General features: G+C 40.1%; 1 protein-coding gene across 2 annotated transcripts in view; it reads left to right on the top strand.

Moving 5' to 3' along the window:
• Window positions 1-1595: 1595 nt before the first annotated feature.
• The window catches only part of SHQ1 (SHQ1, H/ACA ribonucleoprotein assembly factor), a 96044-nt gene continuing 72170 nt past the window's right edge, over window positions 1596-25469 (top strand). The window contains exons 1-6 of one of the 2 annotated variants that reach the window (XM_032411768.1): window positions 1596-1850; window positions 6599-6663; window positions 9657-9779; window positions 10509-10669; window positions 18695-18807; window positions 24564-24691. In XM_032411768.1, coding sequence (XP_032267659.1) covers window positions 1708-1850; window positions 6599-6663; window positions 9657-9779; window positions 10509-10669; window positions 18695-18807; window positions 24564-24691 — 733 coding nt within the window. In that variant the 5' untranslated portion in view covers window positions 1596-1707. The remainder of the gene's footprint in view (window positions 1851-6598; window positions 6664-9656; window positions 9780-10508; window positions 10670-18694; window positions 18808-24563; window positions 24692-25469) is intronic. The other variant, XM_032411769.1, reaches the window with a different exon arrangement.

Here is a 25469-nt window from a genome sequence, read left to right as displayed (position 1 = left end):
TCCTGGGGATAGAGAATGCCTACTTCAAAGAGCTGTCAGGAGGGAAAAAGGAAATCATTATAAAGGATTTGGCACAGTGCTGGCACATAGTAACCATTCAATTAATTCAATTAATCCTTCTGCTACCCAGGAAATAGATGAACGTTTAAGGAGTACTCTTTCAATTGTTTCACCCATAACCTCTTATTTTGTGTTTATCAGAGCTCCCAGAGTTAAGCAGATTGCTTTTTATTTTGAAATTTTTGTTTTACTTGCTCCTGCTGATGTTTGCCTGAGTCCTAACTAATTTTCAAGATTCATAAAAATTGGAGGTTGATAAGGCTTTTGAAGTGATCTGGTCCACTCACTACCCCAGAGATAACTCTCACCCTTTTTCCATTGACATTTTAAACCAGGAGGTAAATAGTATTTTCTGATTACTCTAGTTTCTGGTGGAGTAACAGGAAACACAATGAGAGGAAGGAAGGCTAAGGGAATATGTAGGGAAAGAGGGAGATGAGTGGGACCGGCACTGGGAGAATCTGAGGAGCATAGACTAAAGTGTATGGAGAAATGTGAGAAAAGGCAAGAAGGGGTACAGAGGGACGGCAATTTGTCAATGCAGGCACTAACAGAGTTTAAAGATCAGACGTTCTGGGTTCTGATAATTTTAAGATGCATGATTATAAGATATAATACTTAACCTCTCTGAGTTGTGTTCTTCGGAGTTCATAGTGCAGATTAAATAAGGTTAGTGGACTGGACGCTCTGTAAATGAGAATACTCAAATAAGGAATTCGGGAGGGGAGAGAAAGTAACAGAAAAAGAGAGGGAGAGGGAAAAGGAGGGGAAGAGAAAAAGGCAGAGAAAGACAGAGGTGAGGGAGAAAGGGGATTTGTGACAAGGCAGGTGAGAACTAAGGAAAACCACAGTAACGACGCTGCTGTGGCTACTGCGGTGACTGCTTCCACACATGGAGCGTTGACAACTTGCCAGGTACGTTGTTAGAGCTTTACTTGCATTTCATGTTATCTTCACATCTCTATGGGGCTAGTATTATTGTCATTTTATTTTATTTTATTTTTTTAAGATTTATTTATTTATTTGAGAGAGCGAGAATGAGAGAGAGAGAGAGTACATGGGGCGGGGGGAGGGTCAAAAGGAGAAGCAGGCTCCTCGCTGAGCAGGGAGCCCTATGCGGGACTCATCCCAGGACTCCGGGATCATGACCTGAGCCGAAGGCAGTCGCTTAACCAACTGAGCCACCCAGGCGCCCCGAATTATTGTCATTTTAAAGAAGAGTTATCCGAAACATAGAGAGGTTTTGTAATTTTCCCAGCTGAGAGGTGGCCGAGAAGGGATTCCAACGCAGGTTTTCTACCTGCAAAGCCAATGCTTGTTCAAAATCATCTCTTAGGATCTCTAAACAGACTTGATGGGTCTAAAGAGGATTCTTGTCCGGGTTTTTCCAAGTTATGCCCTGGGTTCAATTCCTGTGGTCGGAGCCCCACGCTCCACGCCCTTTCCCCACTAACAGCGTCTAGTCTCCATGGAGATCGGCGTGGGGCGGGACTTCCTGCCCCACGCAGGAGCACTTCCGTCTCGAGCCGGAAGCGCCCTGGCTACCCGGCTGAGTCCCGGCGCGTGGGGACTTGCTGCAGAGTTTGAGTGGCGGGACCGCGGCGGCTGTGAGCGTGAGCGGCGCGGGCACCCGAGTCCAGCGCAGCCATGCTGACCCCCGCGTTCGACCTCAGCCAGGACCCCGACTTCCTGACCGTCGCCATACGCGTGCCCTACGCCCGGGTCTCTGAGTTCGACGTTTATTTCGAGGGGGTCGACTTCAAGTTCTACGCCAAGCCGTACTTTCTCAGGCGAGTTCCCGCTGTCCGGCCTTGGAAAGAGCGAATTTAGGGGATTGATTAGTTGATTGGTTCATTCATTTTTCACTTACTCATTAGATAGCTGCTTACCGAGGAAGGAGGAAAGAGCGAGGGAGCACTTCTCGATTTAACGATTGCTTTTTTCCGAGATGGCCGCAGGTGCTTTCGGTGCTGAGGAAGCGACCTCGACAGGCCTGCGTTCCAGATGCTGCAGGAAGCTCGTTTCCGGCTTAAACTTTGTTAAATCCCCACCGTAAAGAGATTTCGAGCCACTGTAAAACGTGGCGGTTGGGACCTTGTAACCTTTGCAGTTTCTGCCCCGTCAGCCTAGTTCCCGTACCTTTTTTCTGTTGTTTTCGTCCCGCGTTAGTTCTCCCAGCCTCTCCGCTGCCCTGGGACGGTGCGCACCGACTTCCCAGCCGACCCGTCCGTTTGACTTTTCTCATTCCCCGTTCTTTTTAGAGTTGTGTCGACCTCTTGGCCGACCGCTCCCTACTTCTTGATATTCTCTCCTTCCTTTGCCTCGTTGACACCAAATTAGCCTTGTTCTCCTACCTTTTCCTCGTCTGCTACTTCTCTCATTTTGCCCTTTAATTGTGGTGGTTGTCCATGTGCTTTCCTAATAAAAGCTGCCTCTTGAGTCAAGCTGGTTCCTTCACTGAGCCTGGACCAGTTTTGCTCAGATTTCCATTAGGCCCTTGACTTAATGCACCTACTTGCATATACTGCACTTTCCTATTTTTTTAAATTCATTTTTTTACTTTATTTATATGGGGCTGGGTTTTTGGTATCGGGGATGTGGTGGTGTCTCGTGTAGTTTACATTTTAGTGGGGAGAGAACAATAAATGAACAAGTAAACATATAACTACAATTGTGGTAAGTGCTCTTAAGGGGAGTCAAGTGCACTGATAGAAAATAAAAGGGAGCCTGTTTAAATGTAAGGTGGCCTGGGAAAGACTTTCTGAAGAAGGTGATATTTAAGGCAAGACAGGAAGAGTGGGAGGAAGATGGTGTGGGTGGTAGCGAACATTTACTTAATTTTTACTTCAGGTTTATACTTTAAACCTGGATTATCTCATTTGATTTTAGGACAGTACTACAAAATAGTTTCTGTTAATGTTACAGATGAGGGATCAGAGGCTCAGAGAAAAGATTTTTTTAGCTTGGAATTTTTTATTTCAGTTCATGGAGTGATTGTTTCTGTGACTTTTTTTTTTTTTTTAATTTTATTATGTTATGTTAGTCACCATACAATACATCATTAGTTTTTGATGTAGTGATCCACCATCCATTGTTTTCGTATAACACCCAGTGCTCCATGCAGTACGTGCCCTCCTTAATGCCCATCACGGGGCTAACCAATCCCCCCCTCCCCTCCCCTCTAAAACCCTGTTTGTTTCTCAGAGTCCATAGTCTCTCATGGTTCATCTCTCCCTCCAGTCCCCCCCCCCCCATTTTTCCCTTCCTTCTCCTAACATCCTCCATGCTATTCCTTATGTTCCACAAATAAGTGAAACCATATAATTGACTTTCTCTGCTTGACTTATTTCACTTAGCATAATCTCCTCCAGTCCCATCCATGTTGATGTAAAAGTTGGGTATTCATCCTTTCTGATGGCTGAGTGATATTCCATTGTATATATGGACCACATCTTCTTTATCCATTCATCTGTTGAAGGGCATCTCGGCTCTTTCCACAGTTTGGCTATTGTGGACATTGCTGCTATGAACATTGGGGTGCATTTGGCCCTTCTTTTCACTACATCTGTGTCTTTGGGGTAAATACCCAGTAGTGCAATCGCTGGGTCATAGAGTAGCTCTATTTCAGAGAAAAGATCTTAAATGAGATAGGACTGTAAAATAAAAAATACAGTAACAGAAATTTCAAAGTAAAAACCACTTTGCTTAATTTTGGGGGTTTTGATGAAGACCAAATAAGAGGTTATGTGTGGAACAATTTAAAGAGTATTCTTCACATGGACTCATCCATGGGTAGCAGGGGCTTGGTAGTTGGGCACACCTGGGTCTCAGCACACTTAATAGTTCTGGGACTTAGGGCAAGTTATTCAGTCTCAGTTTCCTAATTTGTAAAATGGGACCGATATTAGGGATCCTAAAGAGTTGATGTGAGGATTGAGATAATGCATGCATAATTTTTATTACCATGCCTGGTGATTGCTTGTTCAATAAACAGTAGATATTTATTAGAAGGGCCTACTGTTCCAGTTATCTGTTGCTGCATAACCAATCGAACTTAATGTTATAAAACAATAATTATTTAACTCCCTCATCCTGGTTGTGTGTCGGGAATTTGGTAAGGGCTGGGCTGGCTGGTCTGTTCTGACTTGAGATCTTTAAATCACTTGTAGTCATATGGTGGCTGGGAGGAGTAATGTGAGACAGGCCATCAGATGGTGGAGTGGCTGGGGGAGGGCGTCTCTTTTCGTGTACTCTAAGGACCTCCCTATGTGGTGTCTTTGCATGTTCTAGTTGTGATTCCTTTGGGAATCCCAGGTGGAGCTGAAGGTTTCAAAGCCAGGTATTCCAGGGGGAAAGGCAGGTTCATATCACCTTTTATGACCTAACCTCAGAAATCATACGGTCACTTCTACTTTATTGTATTGGTTAAAACAGTTCCACAAGACCACTCAATTTTTTTAAAAAAGTAATTAATTTTTATTTTAATTCCAGTATGTTTAATATATAGTGTTATATTAATTTCAGGTTTACAGTATATGTGATTCACCAATTCTGTACATTACTTAGTGCTCATCATGATAAATGTACTCTTTAATCCCCATCGCCTATGTCATCCATCCCCCCACCCACCTCCCCTCTGGTAACCATCAGTTTGTTCTCTGTAGTTAAGAGTCTTTTCTTTAGGGGCGCCTGAGTGGCTCAATCCGTTGGTCGGCCGGCTCATGATTTGGGCTCAGGTCATGCTCTCAGGGTTCTGGGATCAAGCCCTGAGTCTGGCTCCCTGCTCTTTGGGGAGTCCGCTTGTCTCCGTCTCCCTCTGCCCTACCTTGCCCTTGCTCTCTCGCTTGTGCTCTCTCTCTCAAATAAATAAATCTTAAAAAAAAGTCTGTTCTTTGATTTGTCTCTTTTCCCCCCTCTTTATTTTGTTTCTTAAATTCCACATATGAGTGAAATATGCTCTTTGTCTTTCTCTGACTTACTTCACTTAGCATAATACTCTAGATCCATCCATGTTGTTGCATGTGGCAAGATTTCATTCTTTTCTATGGCTGAGTAATATTCCACTGTATATATACACACCACATCTTCTTTATCCATTCATTTATTGGTGGACACTTGCAAGCTCACTCAGTTTTAAGGGGAGAGGACATAGACCCCACAGTTGGGAGGAGTGATGTGACACAGGCCATCTTTGAAAATACAGTTCACTACAGTATACCAGAGGCGAATAAAACCTCGCTCATCTCCTTGAGGAATTGGGTGGCAGATCTGTGAACAAATAGGATTTCACTCTTATGCGTAAGAATTTATCTCTATACTTACAAAGAGTTTAGGAAAAGAAAGTTGGTATTAATAGCTTACATCTTTGGGACTTACCTACTTCACCAGCCACTGAGCCCTTTGCATTATCCTTTCCTTCTCACAGTAACCCTGGGGTAGAGTCTGTTATTTTTCCCTTTTTACAAATGAGGAATAGGAGCTTTGAAGCTGATTAACTTGTACAAAGAAAGTTGCAGAGGTGGTAAATGGCAGAGCTGGGACTCAATTCAGATTCTGATAGTAAAGTTAGTGTTTGTCATCATTATAACAAACAACTTTATGCATTAAACTGACTCCTTCTGTTGGGCTTAGAGGGATTTTGGTTTGGAAATGCAGAAAGCTTCAAGATCAAAGGTACCTAGGTTGTGAAGCCCTGGGTCTTTGGGACCTGCCAAGTTTTGATGGTGATGGTGGTGATGATGATGATGATAGAATAGGAAGCAGAGGGGTGGGGGTTACAGGAGGAAAGGAGCCTCACATTTTAAGTTTGGAATGGAATGGGAGCTGGTCTGATAGGTGGTACCAACGAGTTTATATACTTGGTGTCAGGCAGCCATAGAAGTTTTTTCAAAAGAAAAGTGATGGTCTGGTTTCTTTTTTAGAAAAATTCTTTTGGGCCCTCAGTGGAAGACTGACTGAACCAAAGTAAAACTGGAAACAGGGAAATCAGTGCCTTTAGTATGAAAGAAGGGGAAATCTCTGTATAGTAATAATGAGACTTGAGAAAAACACTTTTGCTTTTTTTTTTTTAAAGTAGTAGTTTGCCCAAAATAAACAGTTGGCCTTGTTGTTCTTTATTGTTTTCCATTTTTAAAATTCTTTTTATGGGGGGGGGAGGAGCCAATTAGCACACCTTAGAGCCCCTGCTGTGTCAGGCACATTTATGTTAATAAGTCTCTATTCATTAGGAAGATGAAAGTACTGTAACAATAGTGATAACTAATATTTATTGTGGCTTTTTCTTAAGTATCACTTTTTTTTCAGTATTGCTTTTATTGGTGACTAGGGAGTTTCAAACAGAATGAGTCATCTGTGATTTCTTGTTTCTCAGCTAGGGAAGAGATGTAAGTTATTTAGTTTGTAAAATGTTAAAGAAATGCTGAGGAGAATTGCCTTCTAAAATGGTTGATAGATTTCAGTGGTTAATGTATACTATCACTGATGGTCACTTATACTTTGTGCTTTAAGGACTGAATGAAATCTTAATTTCAATCTGCAGATTAACCCTTCCTGGAAAAATTGTGGAAAATGGAAGCGAACAAGGATCTTATGATACAGATAAAGGTATTGCTTTTGGAATTTTGTTAGTTTTTTCTTTGGATTCTTCATGTTAGAATAACTATGTCATAATCCTTCAAGATATGATGGCGACCTTTAGATGTTTTGCAGATACAGTCTGTCCTGGTCACACTTTATTGTTTCTTAACAAGCCCAGTGCCTATTATTCATGGATTTCTTAACAGGTACCATTTTCTCAGTCCTTTAAAGTACTTCACAGTATTTTTAAAAGTTACTTAAATACTCTGTTTCTTAAGTTTATTTTCTACTTCCCCTATTTTATTTTATTTTATTTTATTTAAGTATTTTATTTGTTTATTTGTCAGAGAGAGAGAGAGCACAAGCAGGAGGAGGGGCACAGGGAGAAGCAGGCTCCCCACTGAGCAAGGAGCTGGATGCGGGGCTTGATCCAGGACCCTGAGATCATGACCTGAGCTGAAGGCAGAGGTTTAACAGACTGAGCCACCCAGGCGCCCCATTCCACTACTTTTAGTAAGCATTTAAAAGTCAGATTATGTGAGGTGATTGATTACAAAAGATGTGGGTGATTTTTAAGCTCTGAATGGAATTTTTCTTGTGTGCTTTTCAAACTTAAAATCTAATAACATGTATGTGGGAGAGAAACTGTCCAAAGGTGGCATTTAAAGGCCGACTGAATTTTCTTTTCATGATTGATAAGCTCTTCATTTCAGCTAGCCTTGAAATCATTTGTTTTGCTTTTGGAGAAGTCACTGGATTTTCCTTTATCCATGGATCTGGAATAAGAACACCTTGTATACTCTTGAGTAATTAATCAAGTGAATATTTATTGACGTCAGTAAACTAGGGTAAGGGAGGAAGGATGGCATGAAAGAGTTAAATGACAAAGTTATAACCCATAACACAGTGAATAATGTGATAGTGAAATATAATGAAACTGCCTTTCTAGGTAGTAAATCTGCTTTTAATTGCAGGTAAGTTGCATATTGAAACAAATTTATTAAATTTTAAAAGTACCCGGGGGTTTAGGAAGGTTGTATTTACACTTGACCCCTAAATAACATGGGTTTGAACTATGCAGGTCCGCTTATATGCAGATTTTTTTCAATAAATATAGTACCATACTGTAAATGTATTTTCTCTTAGGATTTTCTTAATAGCATTATCTTTTCTTTATTATTTTTAAATTTTATTTTATTTAAATTCAATTAATCAACATACAGTGTATCATTAGTTTCAGATGTAGAGTTCAGTGATTTGTCAGTTGCATATAACATCCAGTGCTCATTACATCACGTGCCCTCCTTAATGCCCATCATCCAGTTACCGTACCCCATCACCCACCTCCCCTCCAGCAACCCTCAGTTTGTTTCCTATGGTTAAGAGTCTCTTATGGTCTGTTTCCCTCTCTGTTTTTATCTTATTTTATTTTTTCCTCCCTTCCCCTATGCTTCTCTGTTTTGTTTCTTAAATTTCACATATGAGTGAAACCATATGATCATTGTCTTTCTCTGATTGACTTATCTCACTTAGCATAATACCCTCTAGTTCCATCCAGGTCGTTGCAAATAGTAAGATTTCATTTTTTTGATGTCTGAGTAATATTCCATTGCATATATATACCACATCTTCTTTATCCATTTATCTGTTGATGGACATGTGGGCTTTTTTCCATAGTTTGGCTGTTGTGGACATTGCTGCTATAAACACTGGCATGCAGGTGCCCCTTCGAATCACTACATTTGTATCCTTTGGGTAAATACCTAGTAGTGCAGTTGCTGGGCCATAGGGTAGCTCTATTTTTAACTTTTTTTTTTTTTAAAGATTTTATTTATTTGACAGAGAGAGACACAGCGAGAGAGGGAACACAAGCAGGGGGAGTGGGAGAGGGAGAAGCAGACCTCCCACGGAGCAGGGAGCCCGATGCAGGGCTCGATCCCAGGAGCCTGGGATCATGACCTGAGCGGAAGGCAGACGCCTAACGACTGAGCCACCCAGGCACCCCTATTTTTAACTTTTTGAGGAACCTCCATACTGTTTTCCAGAGAGGCTGTATCAGCTTGCATTCCTCACAACAGGGTAAGAGGGTTCCCCTTTCTCCACATCCTCGCCAACATCTGCCGTTTCCTGAGTGGTTAATTTTAGCCATTCTGACAGGTGTGAGGTGGTATTTCATCTTTTCTCTTTATTATAATAAGAGCATAGTATGTAATACATATAGCATACAGAATATGTGTTAACTGTTTGTGTTATTGATAAGGCTTCCAGTTAACAGTAGGCTATTAGATGTTAACTTTTTGGGAAGTCAGGTTATATACAGATTTTTGACTGTACAGGGGGACAGGCCCTAAGTCCCATGTTGTTCAAGGGTCAACTGTATTGGAGTATGGTTAAGTACAATGAAAAGGGTAAAATGTTTTAAAATTCAGAGTAGTAAATAATGGAAGTTCATGGGGGGAGTCTGGATGAAGTTGATAAGCCCAATCAGGGAAAGAAAAGAAGTACATAGGTAGAATTTGAGTATACCTTAGACTTTGGGGATATGTCTCTGGAGATCTCAGAGAACTTAATTAAGCTATAATTGCTTTAAGAATTTGTGTGTTTTTGAAACTGCTGGAATTCATTGGATTAGATATCCTGATTTTTTTCCCTTCTAGTCCAGAAGTAAATCTTATAAGTGGCTATGGGCTAATTCTAAGCTACTACCTTCTCAGTCCATTGAGTTTTAGAGGTTTTGACATGGACTTTTAATATTATCAGTAGGTTAAAGGGATACTGTGTAAGACTAAAGCATTCTGTAGCTTTAGCAGATTAATTTCGTATAGAGGTGACAGCTGAATCAGTGATTCTGAAAAACCCTATTTGAGCCTTTTACTATCCTGGTTTTTATTCATAAGGGCATAATTTTGGAGCCTTATGAAATAGAATTATAATTTACTAAGATACATATTTCTTAGATATATTTGTGAAGTCTTTGAATTTTTTAATAGAGCTAAGTATAAAATCAATTTATCTTTAAGGAATTTTTACCATTCGATTGCCCAAAGAAACTCCTGGCCAGCATTTTGAGGGGCTGAACATGTTAACTGCTCTTCTGGCACCAAGAAAATCCAGGACTGCAAAAGCACTTGTGGAAGAAATAGGTATGTTTATTGCAGTTAAGAAGAAATAAAGATAAATAGAATATTTGGAATGCTGTGTGTTTCTAGGGAAAAGGGACATAGCAGATAGGAAATTGGAGGAAAATCCTTCAGTGACAAGGACATCACATGAAAATGCAAAAATAGCTTATTTAGTGACATATAATTTAAAGACAAAAAGAACCAGTATGTCAGTCATGTTTTTGGACCAATCAAAATAGCATCTCAGTGTTTTGCAAAATCATGGCCTCTCGAGCTTAGATCAGAAGTTTATAATTCAATGAATTACATAAAATGAACACCACCTAGGTCAAGAAATGGAACATTTCCGATACCCTTGAATCCTACCCTGAGCCTCCTCCTGGTCACTTCTCCCTCCCTCTTCTCAAGGTTGCCACTACCTTTGGCTTTACCTACTTTTAAATTGTGTCTGTAATTCAGATGGTATGTGTTCTTTTTTGTCTGGCTTCTTTCACTTCATATTTTTGTGAGATTTATCCATCTATAGCTGAGGTTTATTTGCTTTCATTGCATTTGTCATTTTTGCATCTTACTATTGATGGGCCTTTGGGTTCTGTTTTTTTTTTTGGCTATTAAAAATAGTGGGGCTCCGCATATTCTTACATACCCCTTTTGGTACACGTGGGCAGGCATTTTTTCTCTATACTTTTTTTTCCCAAATTGTATCTAGGGAATCCAGTACTTGAACAAATTAATATTTAACACATTCAGGTGCATCTGAGGTTTCTGAGGGAGGAGTAGAAGATGAGGATGGAGAATTCGACTGGGAAATTGAACAGTCCCCCTATGAAGAGGCATCTGAAGGTGCTCTGAATCCTCAGTACCACTATGGCTTTGGAAACTTGCGATCCGGAGTGTTTCAGCGGTTACAGGTATGTTGTCTTTCTAAAACACCCTGGTGCATAGGGTTTTACCATTCGGATATTTTAATTTCATTTCTGTTCCTATTTGGAGGTTTTTTATGACGAGTGTAGGAGGTGACGTATTTAGAGCACAAATCACAGCTTCTTGTATGCAGTGGTGACACAGATGTTTGTTCCTTTCCATTGCTTAGGCTGTTCTGCCCAGTCATACTGCGCTTACAGATGTCAGATGTCCTGTTACTTTCTTTTTTCTCCACTTCATTCAGTATTCTAGACATGAAGTTTCCAAAATACAAAATGGAACTCCTCTCTCCTCATACTTCCTGGAAATCTTTGTTTTATACTTCTAAAAAATGAAAATTATTACATGATGTCTCTCCTGTTTTATAAATATAAATGAGACAGCATGTTCGTGGTGAGGGAGAATTTGTGTCTTTTGATCAAATTGTTTAGTTCTTGGTTTACAGTAGGCACTTTTGTCTATTTACTCTTGATGGGGGTTGAATGTAATCTCTTGTTAAAACCCGATCATTTGTCAGTTAGGCTAAAAAGGAATGACATCACTCTCTCTTCCTCAAAACACATAGGAAATTCTACTTTGTTTTAGGCTATGTGGGGAGAATGAAATGGAGAGAAGAGATTTTGAACTGTTTTGTCCTTATGTTATAGAAAATGCATCCTTAGAATGTTTAATATAATGAAAGTGTGAACCATTAACTTGGGTTTTTTGTTTGCTTTTAAGTGAAAGAAACCACAACAAACAGCTTTTTTTTTTTTTTTTTTTTTTTTACTTTATCCCTCCCTGGGGAGATGTTAAATCTGTCTAGAGTGTGGCTTATTGTAAGACATATTTGAATTTACTAAGGAACGGTTTACCTATGTTTTAGTCCCACTTCTACTGTTGTTTAGATTTGGGATGACAGGACAATTATTTGACTACAAACAAGTTTTGTTTCCTCTTTGTCAAATAGGGGTAAATTTGCCTACCTACTTTGTAAGGCCATTGAGAAAACTTAAGGAGATACTACATTGTGAAAACTCTGAAAAAAAAAGAATAGGATGCTAGAAAGACTTCTGCCCTTGAAAAATATAAATGCGCTCGAGACTCCTTAAAGAGAACAAAATTGGGATTTACTTGAGCAAATAATGCCGATTAGATATTCCCTTCAGAACCTTTTTTTTTTTTTTTTTGCTTTTCTGCTGAATTATGGTCTCTCCGTATTCTCTCTTCCTAATCGCATTTGCTGGTCATCTCTGAGGTAGTAAGAATAGAGTCAGTTTTGTCTACGGCAGAAACTACAGTGAATGGACCTCAGTTGGTTAGCCGAGAGCCACTCTGTGGTCAGTCAGTTGTGGGCTTACCTGTCTGAAGCTCTAAATTAATGATAATTCAAGTCATGCAGGCTAAGTACAGATTGTACATTCAGATGGAATGTCATTTCTGAGGCCAGGGAACTTGAATTCTTGCCACTGCCATTGAGGAAAGATCCTTTCAAGGGATTTCTGCCAGTTTGATGAGAAGCTACCGGAATGCCAGAATGTGAGCCTAGGCCAAGTCCTTTAAGTCACAAGTTCTTACATCTGTTGAAGGTGTTCAATAAGTAATTTAGGTTTATTTAAAAAAAAATATTTTGAAATACTCTTTGTCTTTCTGAATGTCTTAACCAAGGCACCAAATCTCTAGACACCTATCACCCAGCTTAAAAAGTAAAACATCTCCGTAGTTGGAGCCCCTGACTGTGTTATTGTTTCCCCCTCAGAAGTGAACCACTGAATTTGATGTTTATTATTCCCCAGCATTTAACTTGATTATCTAAAATCTTTAAACTGTTCAAATTTTAATTGAAATAACATTGCTATTCTAAACAGTTTGAAAGCATATTTTCCTCAACATAGGAAAAAAAGAGATCTGTGCATGTGAGAACACTCTGAGGGATGATGTAACTAGTAATACTGCTACTAGTACAGGTTCATAACCCATGTCTGTAGTATTGGGATCACAGAAAGTTCTGGAAATAAACTTTTTTTTGTATTCAGTTTGGTGGCAGAACCTGATCAGAACCAGTATCTTTCAGTAGTTTTTTAAATCCACTTGGTGTGCATATTCACAAATTTTGCCATAGAAATAGTAATGTATTTGAATACGGGGGGCTGCCCCAGATTTAGAGGGGGTTAAATAAAATGTGGAATGTATGTATACCATGTTATTCTTTGATACTCTTCAAAGAGTCTGAATCCTGAAGTTCACCCCTCTCCAGGGGATCTGGGTAAGAGATGTGGACCTCCAGTGTCTGTGCATTGTCAGCTAACAGCTACTGACTACATCCCTGTGCCAGGCACTGTGCTGGGCTCCATGTGACTCATCCATCCTGGTATTGTTGCTGTTATTTATGTACCTTTTACCAGTGGACAAGCCAGTAGACACCTGTAGGCTTTAAAGAATAGTCTATTTTCTTACATGAATAAAATTAGAAGACTATGGTGTCCTTCCTGATATTAGGAAAGATTTATTTTTATTTTTGAGAGAGAGTGAGAGAGAGTGCGTGTGTGCGTGTGCGGGGGAGGGGGGCAGGGGCAGAGGTACAGGGAGAGAGAGAATCTCAAGCAGACTCCCCGTTGAGCACAGAGCTGGACATGGGGCGGGGCGGGAGACCAGGAGCCGAAATCAGAGCTGGCCGCTTAACAGACTGAGCCATCCAGGCTCTCCCTCACTCCCCCCGTGACATTAGGAAATATGAGACGTTTCAAAAATCATGTGAACCAGAGTGCACCTTCTCTGGGGTATTCAGTTAGATGTGTTTTATGAGATAGTGGCACAAAAATATCATATACTTGGTATTCCTCACAGAATTCTTCTGCATTTATGACTGCTCTATTTGTGACAGTCACACCGTGTGGTTAAAAACTGAGTGCTCATGTGGTTAAAAACTGAGTGGTATGACTCTCTTTCTGCTAGCGGAGCTACTGGAAGAAACTGAAACGATTGCTGCACTAAGAAATTTGAGAACATCTCTTCTATTTTCAAATGACGTATTTAAGAAACGTCACCATTTTCTCAAGTACTGTTTTCTCATAAGTTTAGAGTTTCTCTCGTTCTGCTTTTGGGTGAGAAAATATCCATGAAGTTTTGTTGATGGCTCATATTTTGCTCATTTTTTTTACAGCCTGTTTTCCCCCCCTTACGTGAAAACATAGTTTATTTTCTCTGATGATAAAAGCCGTATAAATTCATTATGAAAATATAACAAAGAAAGGGAAACATCCATAATTCCGAGACCCAGGTATCTTCTCTTAATTGAATAATTTAACCCTTTATGGGGAGGTTTAGTCTTTCATATTTTTTTTTCTCCTCCCATTTACATTTGCTTGGAAACTTCTGTATTTCATACTGGTAATGAGAAGAAAATTAAAGTGTTTTTTTTTTTTCTCTCTCACTGAAACAAATTCTTTTTAACGTATCTCCTGCCTCCTGCTGCCCTTTTTCCTTTCCTTTCTGAAATTGCTGCCAGCCGCCAGGCGCCTTTGGAAGACTGCCCTGGCTGCTCAGAGTCAGGCCTTCACAGCAAGCTTTAGGGTGGTGGTGGCTGCCAGGAGCAACAATCCTAGAGTCTCTGGGCGCCAGCCCAGCAAGCTCCTGGGACCACTGCTGCCGGCAGCCACAGGACGCTGGCTTGCTGGCCCTTTCCTTCCCCCAGGGCCCCGAGATCTTGTTTCCAGGAGATCTACTGGCCAGATGTGCACACAGCTCTTCATTTTCTCTCTGGAGAATCTCTGCCCCAGCTGTGCCAGAACTTAACATAAGCCTGATTTAAATCCTACACGACCTTTTCTTGGCAATACTCCTCTTTAAAGGGCTCTCGTAACAGGGGCCATAGCAGTGCTTTAGAAAAGAGAGAGAATCAGAACATTTCCCAACTTCTTATCTTTCTACCTTTGGTTGATGGATGCCGTAGACAGATTTCTCTACCCCAGGCTAACTTTGCTTTGTAGTTTGTTCCAGTGCCTCTTGAGGGTCCAGTTGGAACAGGGCCACTGTGTATGACTGTGCATAGGATGAGTCTGGCGGGGCTTGTACTGCTGTGAACATTAATGTTCTTTGGGGTACAGGCTACATAGCTACATGTGGAGGCCCTGAATCTGGAAGCAAGAGGGAAGAGGAGGGAGAGAGGAAGGATAGCTGCATTCTTACTGTCTAATTCCCATTCCCCTGAGAGCTGGAACCTTGTCTTTGTGTTCATTTCTGGATCTCTAGTATCCTGAGCAGGCCCTTGCACAGTATTTGCTGAATGAATGATTTAATACTGAAGGCCAGGAACAGTGCTGGGGATACAGTGAGGAGAAGATTGACCAGACTCCTATCCTCCTGAAATCTTCTAGTGGGGGGGTAGACAGTAACCATGTAAACAATAAATAAGATAATTTCAGATAGTGACAAGTGAAGGAAAGGATAGGATGACACGAGAGCCAGGGGAGGGCGGTATTACTTTGGTGAGGATGCCCAGAGAAGGCCCCTTGGAGGAGGTGACATTTGCAGAGTGTTGAATGGTGAGAAGTGTACTGTAAATGCAAAGACTCAGAGTTCTAGAAATGGAAAGAAGTCTGCTGTGTGGCTTGGGGGATTCGAGCCAGAACGGGAAGGTAGGAGGTGAAGGTGAAGTGCAAGACAGGGGCCGGATTGTGCAGAGCTGTGAGCTGTGGGAAGAGTCTGGGTTTTTTCTCATGCAGTTAGTATTTTGAAATGCCTGTGGTTCTTTTAGTCCATTTATCCTTTGAAATGTAGAGATACCTATAGAAACTCCCAGATTATATCCCACTTGTGACCGTATAGCTGATCCGGGTGAAATAATGAAGCAGCACATTTTAATCCCTATTTTTTTCTTTTTATTGCTGTGGGCAAGTAAGGAAATGGCAGGGGAGGGAGGATAGGTATTCTCAGTAGGAAGGCGGCCAGTGAGTAACAGGGAACAGCAGCTAACTTTATTGAATGTATCAAGCCCTGTACTTGATGCCTTACTCATATATTATTTCATTTAATCCTCATCATAGCCTGTGGTAGACAGAATGAATTTGCTCCTTTCCACCCCATTCCCCAAGATGTCTGTGTGCCAGTCCCTGGAGCATGGGAACATGTCACGTTACATGGCAGAAGGGACTTTGCACGTGTGATTAACTTAAGGATCATGTGATGGGAAGATGATCCAGCATGATCCTGGTGGGTCTTGTCCAATCACAGGGTTCTTATAAGGAGGAGGTAAGAGAGTCAAAGTGGAAAAAGAGAAGTCCGTGTGATGATGGAAGCTGAGGGAGGAACGGCATTGTCATGGGGGGCTACCAGCCAAGGAATGAGGCAGCCACCCTCCAAGATGGAAGAAGCAAAGCAAGGGATTCTTTCCTAGAACCTTGAGAAGGAACCAGTGCTGCCTTCCCCTCATTTTAGCCTAGTGACACTGGCTCTGGACCTCGGAGCACCAGAATTAGAAGAGGATACGTTTGTGTTGTTAAGCCACTAAATTTGTAGTAACTTGTTACAGCAGCAAGAGGAGAGTAGTACCCAGCCCCATGATGGAGGTGTGACCAAACGCGTTCACAGAAAGGAAGCTGAGGTTCAGGGAGGCTGCGCAGTTAGACTGGAGCAGTCTTTGACTGCACAGTCACAGTTTCTCTGCTGCATCACGCTGCTTTCAGAAATTGTGTGTGTGTGTGTGTGTGTGTGTGTACACGTATGTACATGCAGAGAACTCCTTGGGGCAAGGAGGAAAGGAAGTGGGTGACTCGGGTGCTGGAGAGAATGACTTGGGGTCCGTGGGCAGGAAACGACTGTAGTAGTCATCTAGCTGAGGTGAGTCCTGTGCATACAGTACAACTCGACTTCTTCCCCAAGGGCCTACGTCAGCACACAGCTATGTGCCTGGAGGAGGTAATTTCAGGCGGGCGAGAGTAAGGAGGAGAGGAAGAGTCCAGGTTGTCCTGCTTGGGGAAGAGATGTTTCTGGCAGATTAAAGTGGAACTCTGAAAGCATTTTTCCACGGAAACATTGCCACGGGGTTGTTAAACTCTTTGTATTAAGAGTACTCTATTTAAAGTTTATTATGAATTGAATAAACTTGTGGGTTACCATGAGCATGTAACTACTATTTATAATAGTATTTCTATAGGAAAATACGTTCTTAATTTCCCAAAAGTGATTGTAAAGGAGCTTTTGGAATGTAAAATTTTATTTGGGGACCACCAGTAATCAGGTTTCTGCCTAGAATGTTTGTAGTTAGAAGTATTAACATGTCCTGGATGTGACTTCTACAAAGTTCTGTGGACCCTTTCGCAGTATTAGAATGTACTTAGATTAAGCGTTGATACTACTTGAGCTAAGTGGATTGTGGTAGGAACGAGAGTTTTTTTTTTTTTCCTTGAGGCACAAATTTTGATTGTGTGTGTGTTGCGGGAAGGGGGGGGAGTGTGTATCCTAGTGTCCTTGGCTCCTTCAGTTTAGCTCATTTCCTTATAGGGAGTTTACCTTAAAGCTCTCAACTCTAAGCCCAATTATTAGGCACTAACCTGTCTGTTCCATTTACAAATCTTGTTTTCAATTTGACTTCACTCTGTCAAGTTATTTCCCTTGATTTCTTTTAGTTAATACTGTTGAAAGGTTCTAATTCCATACTTCTCAATTGTGGTCAGTAACTGGAATGGGGAGGTTGAAGAAAAAAAAAGGTGTAGCTTTAGGAATATTATGCATTGTGTGAGATTTCTTGGCTTCATAATTCCAACCAAAAGAAAAAAGCTGTATGGTATCCCAGACAGTTTTCCTACTCTACCTGTTTTCTGTAGGAGTTGGCCTAGGACACATGCTACAATCAGTTTGTGTACATCCAGGTGAAGATTTTTATAGTAAAGTTGACTATTACTTAGGATTAGATTTTTAAATTTGAAAATGGAAAGTCATATACATTAAAATTGCCCTTAAAAATCTTAAATCTGCTTATAAAGTAGAATGCACACAGTTTTGTATATAAGTTTTATTTGGTAATCCTTATTGAGACCAGCTGAGTTAGACCTTAGGAAGAAACAAAAGGAAACTTTATGTGTAGATGTTCAAACCATTGATACTCAAACCATTTTGCCTGTTAAAAGAAGACAATTTTCGGGGTGCCTGGGTGGCTCAGATGGTTAAGTGACTGCCTTCAGCTCAGGTCATGGTCTCCAGGTCTTGGGATCGAGCCCCATGTTGGCCTCCCTGCTCAGCGGGGAGTCTGCTTCTTTCTCTGCCTCTCGCCCCTGCTCGTGCTCTGTCTCTCTCTCAAATGAATAAATAAAATCTTAAAAAAAAGAAAAAAAAAAGACAATTTTCAGTGATACAGACTTTTATTTAACACTTCAGGAAGTGAACAGTCTCCATTCAGAGAATTACAAAATGGGACCAAAGGCAGAAAGCTTTTATAGGATAAAGAATAAAGAACAAGGGAGAGAAAGATAGGAAATATCTGATTGGCCAGATCATCCACCTTGTCTTGGGTGAGAGAGAACAAGGAAGAAAGTATAGCGCCCAAGGTTAGCTTGGCCTCTGGAGATTGGCTGACTGGATGTAGTACATTTCTGGTCAAGCAGAGATTTACAGGCACGTAAAAGTTATCTACATTTCTGTTTGCTGATGTGGCAGGAGCACCTCCCATCTTACTGTCTAGAAATTATTTGAATATGCTGTTAATACCTTGCAAATTTCTATGAGTAAATGGGGAAGAGATGAATTCAATGTTCCTGCTTGCTTGCACGGGGTTTATTGTGTTTTTTTTTTTATGATGAACTTTTATAGTTCTCATATTGCTTTATTGTAAGGATTAAATGAGATAATTTATGTGAAAGCTTCCAGCAGGGCCTGGCAAGCAATAGGTGTTTAACAAACATTTGCTGGATTTGAATCGAAATGTCACAGGTAGTATGATCAGATGGTTCCTTTGTTTTGGCCTTTTGTGTAAAATTAGATTTTTCAGTGATGAAATGGGAGATATCAATTATTCTTTTTTTCCTGGGTGTTCTTAGGATGAATTGAGTGATGTTATTGATATTAAGGATCCAGATTTCACTCCTGCAGCTGAACGAAGGCAGAAACGCCTGGCTGCTGAGCTGGCCAAATTTGATCCTGATCATTATCTGTGAGTATTGAATTTTTTGAGGATTAAATAATTGACTTGACATTGATTTGAAAATTTTTGGATGTCTTTTTAAGTATGCTAGGCATGTGGTTTTAGGATTCTAGAAATTAGTGAGGGCTTAGAACCTTAATTGACATTTGAATTAACCTACAGACTTATGCCTCTGTGATCTTTGTAAGATGTGCTTCTCAGTAGGTCATTCTGGCAACGGAGAACTCTTAATGTACTTCTTTGCCAGGCTTAAAAGTAGAACACCGCATTCATGAGAATATTTTTAGTTCTTTTTCAGTAGACTTTTTGTTGTAATTAACAGTATATGTAAATGAAAAGATGTTTCAATTTCTTTAAGAATTTGAATCTACATGTACTGCATTTCTTGGCTGATCCAGGGTTTTTCCAACACTTGATCTGCGAGCACCTGTAATTGAAGATCTGAGTCTAATTAACAAATAATTATTCATTGTGGTAGGGTATAAGTAAATTCTAATTTTAAAGTTTTGCTGTATTTCCCATCTGCTTTAATTGTGTCTTTCGACATAATGCATCTCTATCAGGCTTGTATTTGCCTAACAGACTTATCTAGTTAATGGATAGGTAAATAATCACTTGAGACATTGTGATGTCTCTCATTGGCCATGATAGTAACACTTCTTCTAAGTAAGGGATTGTCACCTGGCCTCTGTGGTTGCTAGACTGTCTTAGGATGTGAGTTGTATGTTGTTATAGGCCTCAATTATTATTCTTCCCAAGCTCTGGGCCAACAATTTCTAAACTGTTATATGTGCAGCTATAATCATCATAGTCCCTTATTTTATATAGTGCTTTCAGCTTACCAAGTACTCTCAAGTGATTATTTAAATCAGTTCACAACATTTGGGGAAAGAAGGTTAAGGGACTTGCCCAAGGTCATACCACTACTAAGTGGCTCGGTTGGGACTTGAAAAGAGTCCTTCCATTTGTTATTTTGTATTTCCTTTTCATGTACACTATTTCAGTTTAACTGCTGTTGCTCTTGTGATTAACATTCTATCTCCTGTGACACAGTGGGAGACTAATTAGAATGGCAGAAATATATCTTGTGATGTGCAAATGCATTGAGTGATGTATAGTGATAAATGGTTGAACCATTCAACGTCCTGGGGGGAACTGGGTAAGAGCAGGGTATGTTATATTTTGGAGGACATCTGAGAGATTCAGCTCCATTTACATTGCCATTTCTAATTACCTTTATCTCCCCAATTGTGGTTTTAAAGGTCCACTGAAGAGTAATTTGAAGAAACCTATTTAAAATCATGCCGAATATTTAAAGTGGGAAATTTCATTGTCAGCAAATTTCTCGGGCCAGCATGAAAACAGAATGAGCTTTACAAGACTAAAATTTCAAGTGGGAGGGAGCTTAATTAGAAGAACTGCCTATCTCTTCTCTTCTCAAACTGGAAGAATAACTATGGCCTGAGAGAATTAGGAAATTGGAATTTATACTTAGCAGTGCGATATTATATGCAGTCCTTATTTTTCTCCATCTTCTGTGTTTCTTTATCCAGAAGCTCATTTTCTTTCATAGTATGCATGAACTGTTCTTTCCATTTCTCAGGGAGTGGTTTAAATTTAGTCATGGGCAGGTCGGAGAGTGGAAGCCGTGAGGTAAAGGTTCTTTGTGACTTTTCCAGTAGCAGTGGGACTTGGGCTAATTGTCATTTTTGTGTTATTTCTTACTCATTTATATTAGCTGACTGACTCACTCAAATGTGCTAATAATAAATGAAGTGTAAGTAAAATTCTTATAAATTTTCAATTAAAATTTTTTTTGGCTCAGTGCTTTTTTAATTGTTCTTATTGGTTAATACAGTGGAAGAAAAAGTTTACTTCACTTTTTACCTACCTTGCAGGCAATGCATTGCATGTATTATATTATACATTTATGTACATAAATGTAATGTACATGATTAATGCATAACATATGCTAGTGTGTACTATATGACACTTTCAAGTTGTTTGATTTAATCCTTACTGGTCATGATGTTTCCTTATAGTGTCAGGTTTTTGGGGAGCTTGGAGAAAACCAATTTTAAATCCATCCCAAGGCAGAACATAGTGAGGTTAATTCATCATACAGAAAAATTCATACATTTCAAAGGCACATATAAATAACTTAGGATAATTACTATTTTTTAAATCTTTTGTTGTAAATTCTAGATGACATCCTGTGATGTTTTTCCCCACTGTGTGTTTTGCAGCCCAGCAGAATACTGGGCATATAACAGATAATCCATAAACACGTATTGTTTTTGATTATCTTTTTTTCTCTATTTGTAACTAACTCCTCTTGGATATTATTATTTTTATACTACAGTTTGTCGAAGGCATCCTGAAACATTGTTTAATAGGCCTTCCTGTTTTGCTTATCATAGCCAAGTTTTTGTATTTCTCTTGCCGAGAGTGTGTTTTTTTTTTTCTCCTTCCCCAGGTAAATTGTTTTTTAATTGTTGGCATATCTTTTGCCTTAACCAATTCATAAAATCTGCCTGTTTCCTTCTTTGGGAGAAAAATAGAAGAATTTAGTCAACAGTCTAAATACTGTGAGATAAGGTACAAAAATGATCAGTAGCATTTGGGGTGCTGTTTTAAATTGTAACTTTTCAGTAACTGTACATTTGTTAGTTTGGTATACTGATTAGGCTTTTGGATTGATTGAGGAACCTGAAGACTGTAAGTAGGGGAAGAGGGTCACCTGCTCCCAACATGGCTCTTTATTCAAAATGGCAAGCTTAGGAAAAAGCATTAAAATTTCATCTATTCATTCTTTCACATGTCCCTTGCTTGTTCAACAAATACTTGTTTGGATGAACTGCATGCCAGGTAGTGTCACAGACACTGAGGATTAGAGTGAATATGACAAGGTCCCTGCGCTCATGGGGCTCCTGTTCTAGTGGGGAAACAGACAATATTGTGATTGTTGAGAAGTGCTCTGAAGAAAAGCCACATTGTTAAGGGTTTGGAGAGCGACAGGGTATTCACCGACTCCTCTATTGCAACATGTCCAAAATCGAGCTCATCGTTTTTACCTGCAAAGTCTTTTCTGAATTTTCTCTTTGGCAGAGTGTACCATTTTTCATGCCAGTCACCCAGAGTAGAAACCTGGGATTTATCTTTGACTTCTTTCTTACCCCACACTTCTAATCTATCCTGAAGTGATTAAAATTTCCATTTATCTCTTTACTGTTTGCTTTACTCAGTCTCTTTCTGGTCCTCCCTTTACCACTGCATCCTAAGGATTCTAGCTTCTAGCTATAGGTCAGATCCATCCACTTCACTCTATGTCCTTGGCTGCTACCCTCTTCTAGGCCTCTATGATTCCTGTGCCTTGAGGCTTGTTCCTTTAGACCATTTTCCAGACTGCAGTGACACTGGTATTCCAAGACACACCAATGTCAGACCCATATGTAAAAGATTTTAAGTGTTGTTTTTAGGGATAAAAATCCACTAGGATTTTTTGACATGGCTTACAATGTTGTTGTCACTACAACATAATATTTTCAGCTGTTCTCAGCTTTTTTTCCCCCCTTAATTGCGACTTCTTGTTTCCTCGCCTTTGCGAACTATTCTTTCAGCTCAGAATGCTTTCTCCCACCCTTCTTAGTCCAGTTAACTGTTAATTATCATCGGCTATTGGCTTAGATAGTCTTTTCTCCAGGCACCTTCCCTGCTGTCCCAGTTTCACTTTGCCATAGATGCTTGTACTGTTAGGTCATAGCAATTACATAGCACTTGTATTGTGATTGTTGGACTCTCCCATGGCGCTGTAAGTTCCGTACGGACCATGACCGCCTCTGTCTTGTCAGCCGTGTAATCCCACTGCCCAAAATGGAGTTGGAGCAGGGCGAAGAGTATAGTGCTTTTTGTTGACTTAGTTAGCATTTTAGCCATTTACTCCTATTACTTATCTTTTTGAAATATCTCTCATGCACATGACAAAATTGATATTGAGAATTACTATTTCAAGATCATTCCTATTCAATTTTGTCCAATATGTACTTTTATTTCCTCAGGCATAAAAATGGAATGTTTATATTGGTTAATAGCTTGGATTCTGGAGTAAGACTTAATTGGGTCCAGATCCTGGCCATACTTCTTACCAGTTCTTTGACTTTGGCCATATTATACAAATTTTCTGACCCTGAGTTTCTACTGATGTAAAATGGGAGTATTAATAGTTCCCCCTACCCCTGGGGGTGGTGTGAGGATTCAAGGAAATAATGGGTGAAAACCATTCAGTGCAGTGCTTGGCACATATGGAGAATTCTGTGAGTTATCTGTGATACTTCTTTTTAGAAAGATTTCACTATCTCAGTTGAAGGAAAAAATATTTCAGATCATAAAACTTTCAGCTAGAAAATCAATTTATGAAATCAACCAATTCCTTGAGTTTCTAATTAACTGAAATATAAATGAATTTTTCACCCAGAGTTTTTGTCACTCTCTTCCTATGAATACAGAGTTTTCAACTTTGAATGCAGGGTTGTAATTTCTGAATGAATGTCCTCCAGGAGTATAATTTAAATGTAACAGTTATTTTTCAAGTTAAAACTAAGTAAGTAGGGGCACCTGGGTGGCTCAGTCGGTTAAGCGTCTGCCTTTGACTCAGGTCATGATCCCAGCGTCCTGGGATCGAGCCCTGTCTCGGGCTCCCTGCTCACGGGGGAGTCTGCTTCTCCCTATGCCCCTCTCCCCACCTCCCCTCGCTCATGCTCTCTCTCTTGCTCGCTCTCTCTCTGTCTCAAATAAATAAAATGTTTAAAAAAAACCTGAGGAAATAAAGTGCAGGATCGAGCCCTGTGTCGGGCTCCCTGCTCAGGGGGGTGTCTGCTTCTCCCTCTGCCCCTCTCCCCCCCCCCCCGCCCCCCGCTCGTGCTCTCTTGCTCGCTCTCTCTCTCTCAAATAAATAAAATGTTTTAAAAAACCTTGAGAAAATAAAGTGCAGGATCGAGCCCTGTGTTGGGCTCCCTGCTCGGGGGGGGGGGGGGGGGGGGGGGATGTCTGCTTCTCCCTCTGCCCCGCCCCCGCTCGTGCTTTCTCTCTTGCTCGCTCTCTCTCAGACAAATAAAATGTTTTTAAAAAAACCTGAGAAAATAAAGTGCAGGAAAATTAATTTTCTGTTCTTTACAAAGGTTGCTTTTTTCTTTTTCAATAGTTTTAAACAAAGGAACTATTAAAGTTAACAGAGCTATGAAAGAAATTGCATCTTGGTAGAAAGTATGAAGGCACATGCTAAAAAATGTGTATGTGTGTTTATGTGTAGCCTTTTTGTGGGTATGCAGTATCCTGTGTTTTCTGTTGATATGTTTACTTTTCTTTGCTTGGTGGAGTTAAAAGTTTCTTTCCTTTATTGTAACCTTACCAAAATAGGTGGTACTTATAAACCTAGCCCAGGTTCCATGCTTCAGTCCATTGTGTGTTCAGATTTGCTTTACCCCATGCCACTGCCATACATGGGATGGGCTTTCAGGGGAGGACTGGTCTTTTCTGTACCTTGTTTCTGAAGAGAGCAGAAACTATACCTTTAGTCAGATGTGTAGTTTTCACTTTATGGTGATTAGTAACCACAAAAAAGTAAATACAGTGCTCGTTTCCTTGATCTGTACTTTGAGTTAATAATCTGTATTTCTAGTACAAATGTGATGAGTTAAGATAAAATTTAAAAAAACCAAAACCAGCCCAGTTCTATGTAACATGCTCATTCACTGTTTTCTTTCCAGAGCTGACTTTTTTGAAGACGAGGCTGTTGAACAGGTTTTGAAGTATAATCCTTGGTGGATTGATGTATATTCAGAAATGATGGCCTCTTTGGGAAAGAGTCAGGAGCAAGAAAATCATGCTGCATTAGGTAAGAAACTCAAAATTAGGTTCATTTGTTGACCATCTTCTCTGTTATAAGCATACGATTCTAATTGCCTCATAGAGGGAAGATACTATTTTGGTTTGTTAATTTTGGAAATGTAGTCTTTATCCCCGACTGGAAAATGCCACTCAGTGATTAGACTTGTCTTGGAACAGTCTTTTGAAGTATGCTTTACTTTTGAGTCATTGAGGTCCTTTTTAAAATTTTTATTTTTTAAGTAAATATAGGGACATGAACACACAGGACATTTGTAGTAGTTAAGTAATCTGCTTGAAAGATCTGAACATTTAGGGGCACCTGGGTGGCTCAGTTGGTTGAGCATCTGACTCTTCGCGTAGGCTCAGGTCATGATCTCATGGGTCGTAGGATAGAGCTTCCTCTTCTGGCCCCGTGTTCAGCAGGGAGTCTGCTTGGGGATTCTCCCCTCTGCCCCTCCTCCCACTTGCATGCTTGGGCATGTGTGCACACACACACTCTCAAATAAATAAATCTTAAAAAAGATCTGAACATTCCTCTCTGGTAAGGACATCTGAGTATTAGTAATGGTGGAAAAGATCTAGTTTTCATTCCCTTTGTTGAATGAATTTGATATGTCCTTCCCAATTTTTTCAGAATATTAATTCTGTATGTTAGAATTTTAAGTTTTGGATAGATCAAGAATAGAAGGCCCATGTGTTCTGTCATTACTGATTTGGCTTTTCTTTCTGTATTAAAAATGAAATTTCAATGTTTAAATGAAAGGAGTACACATACATATACATAC

Source organism: Phoca vitulina, unplaced genomic scaffold, assembly GCF_004348235.1.
Source record: "Phoca vitulina isolate PV1807 unplaced genomic scaffold, GSC_HSeal_1.0 scaffold13, whole genome shotgun sequence".
In the NCBI taxonomy this organism is placed as follows: domain Eukaryota; kingdom Metazoa; phylum Chordata; class Mammalia; order Carnivora; family Phocidae; genus Phoca; species Phoca vitulina.
The sequence above is the reverse complement of the archived record's forward strand: the minus strand, read 5'-3'. Positions and strand labels throughout refer to the sequence as shown.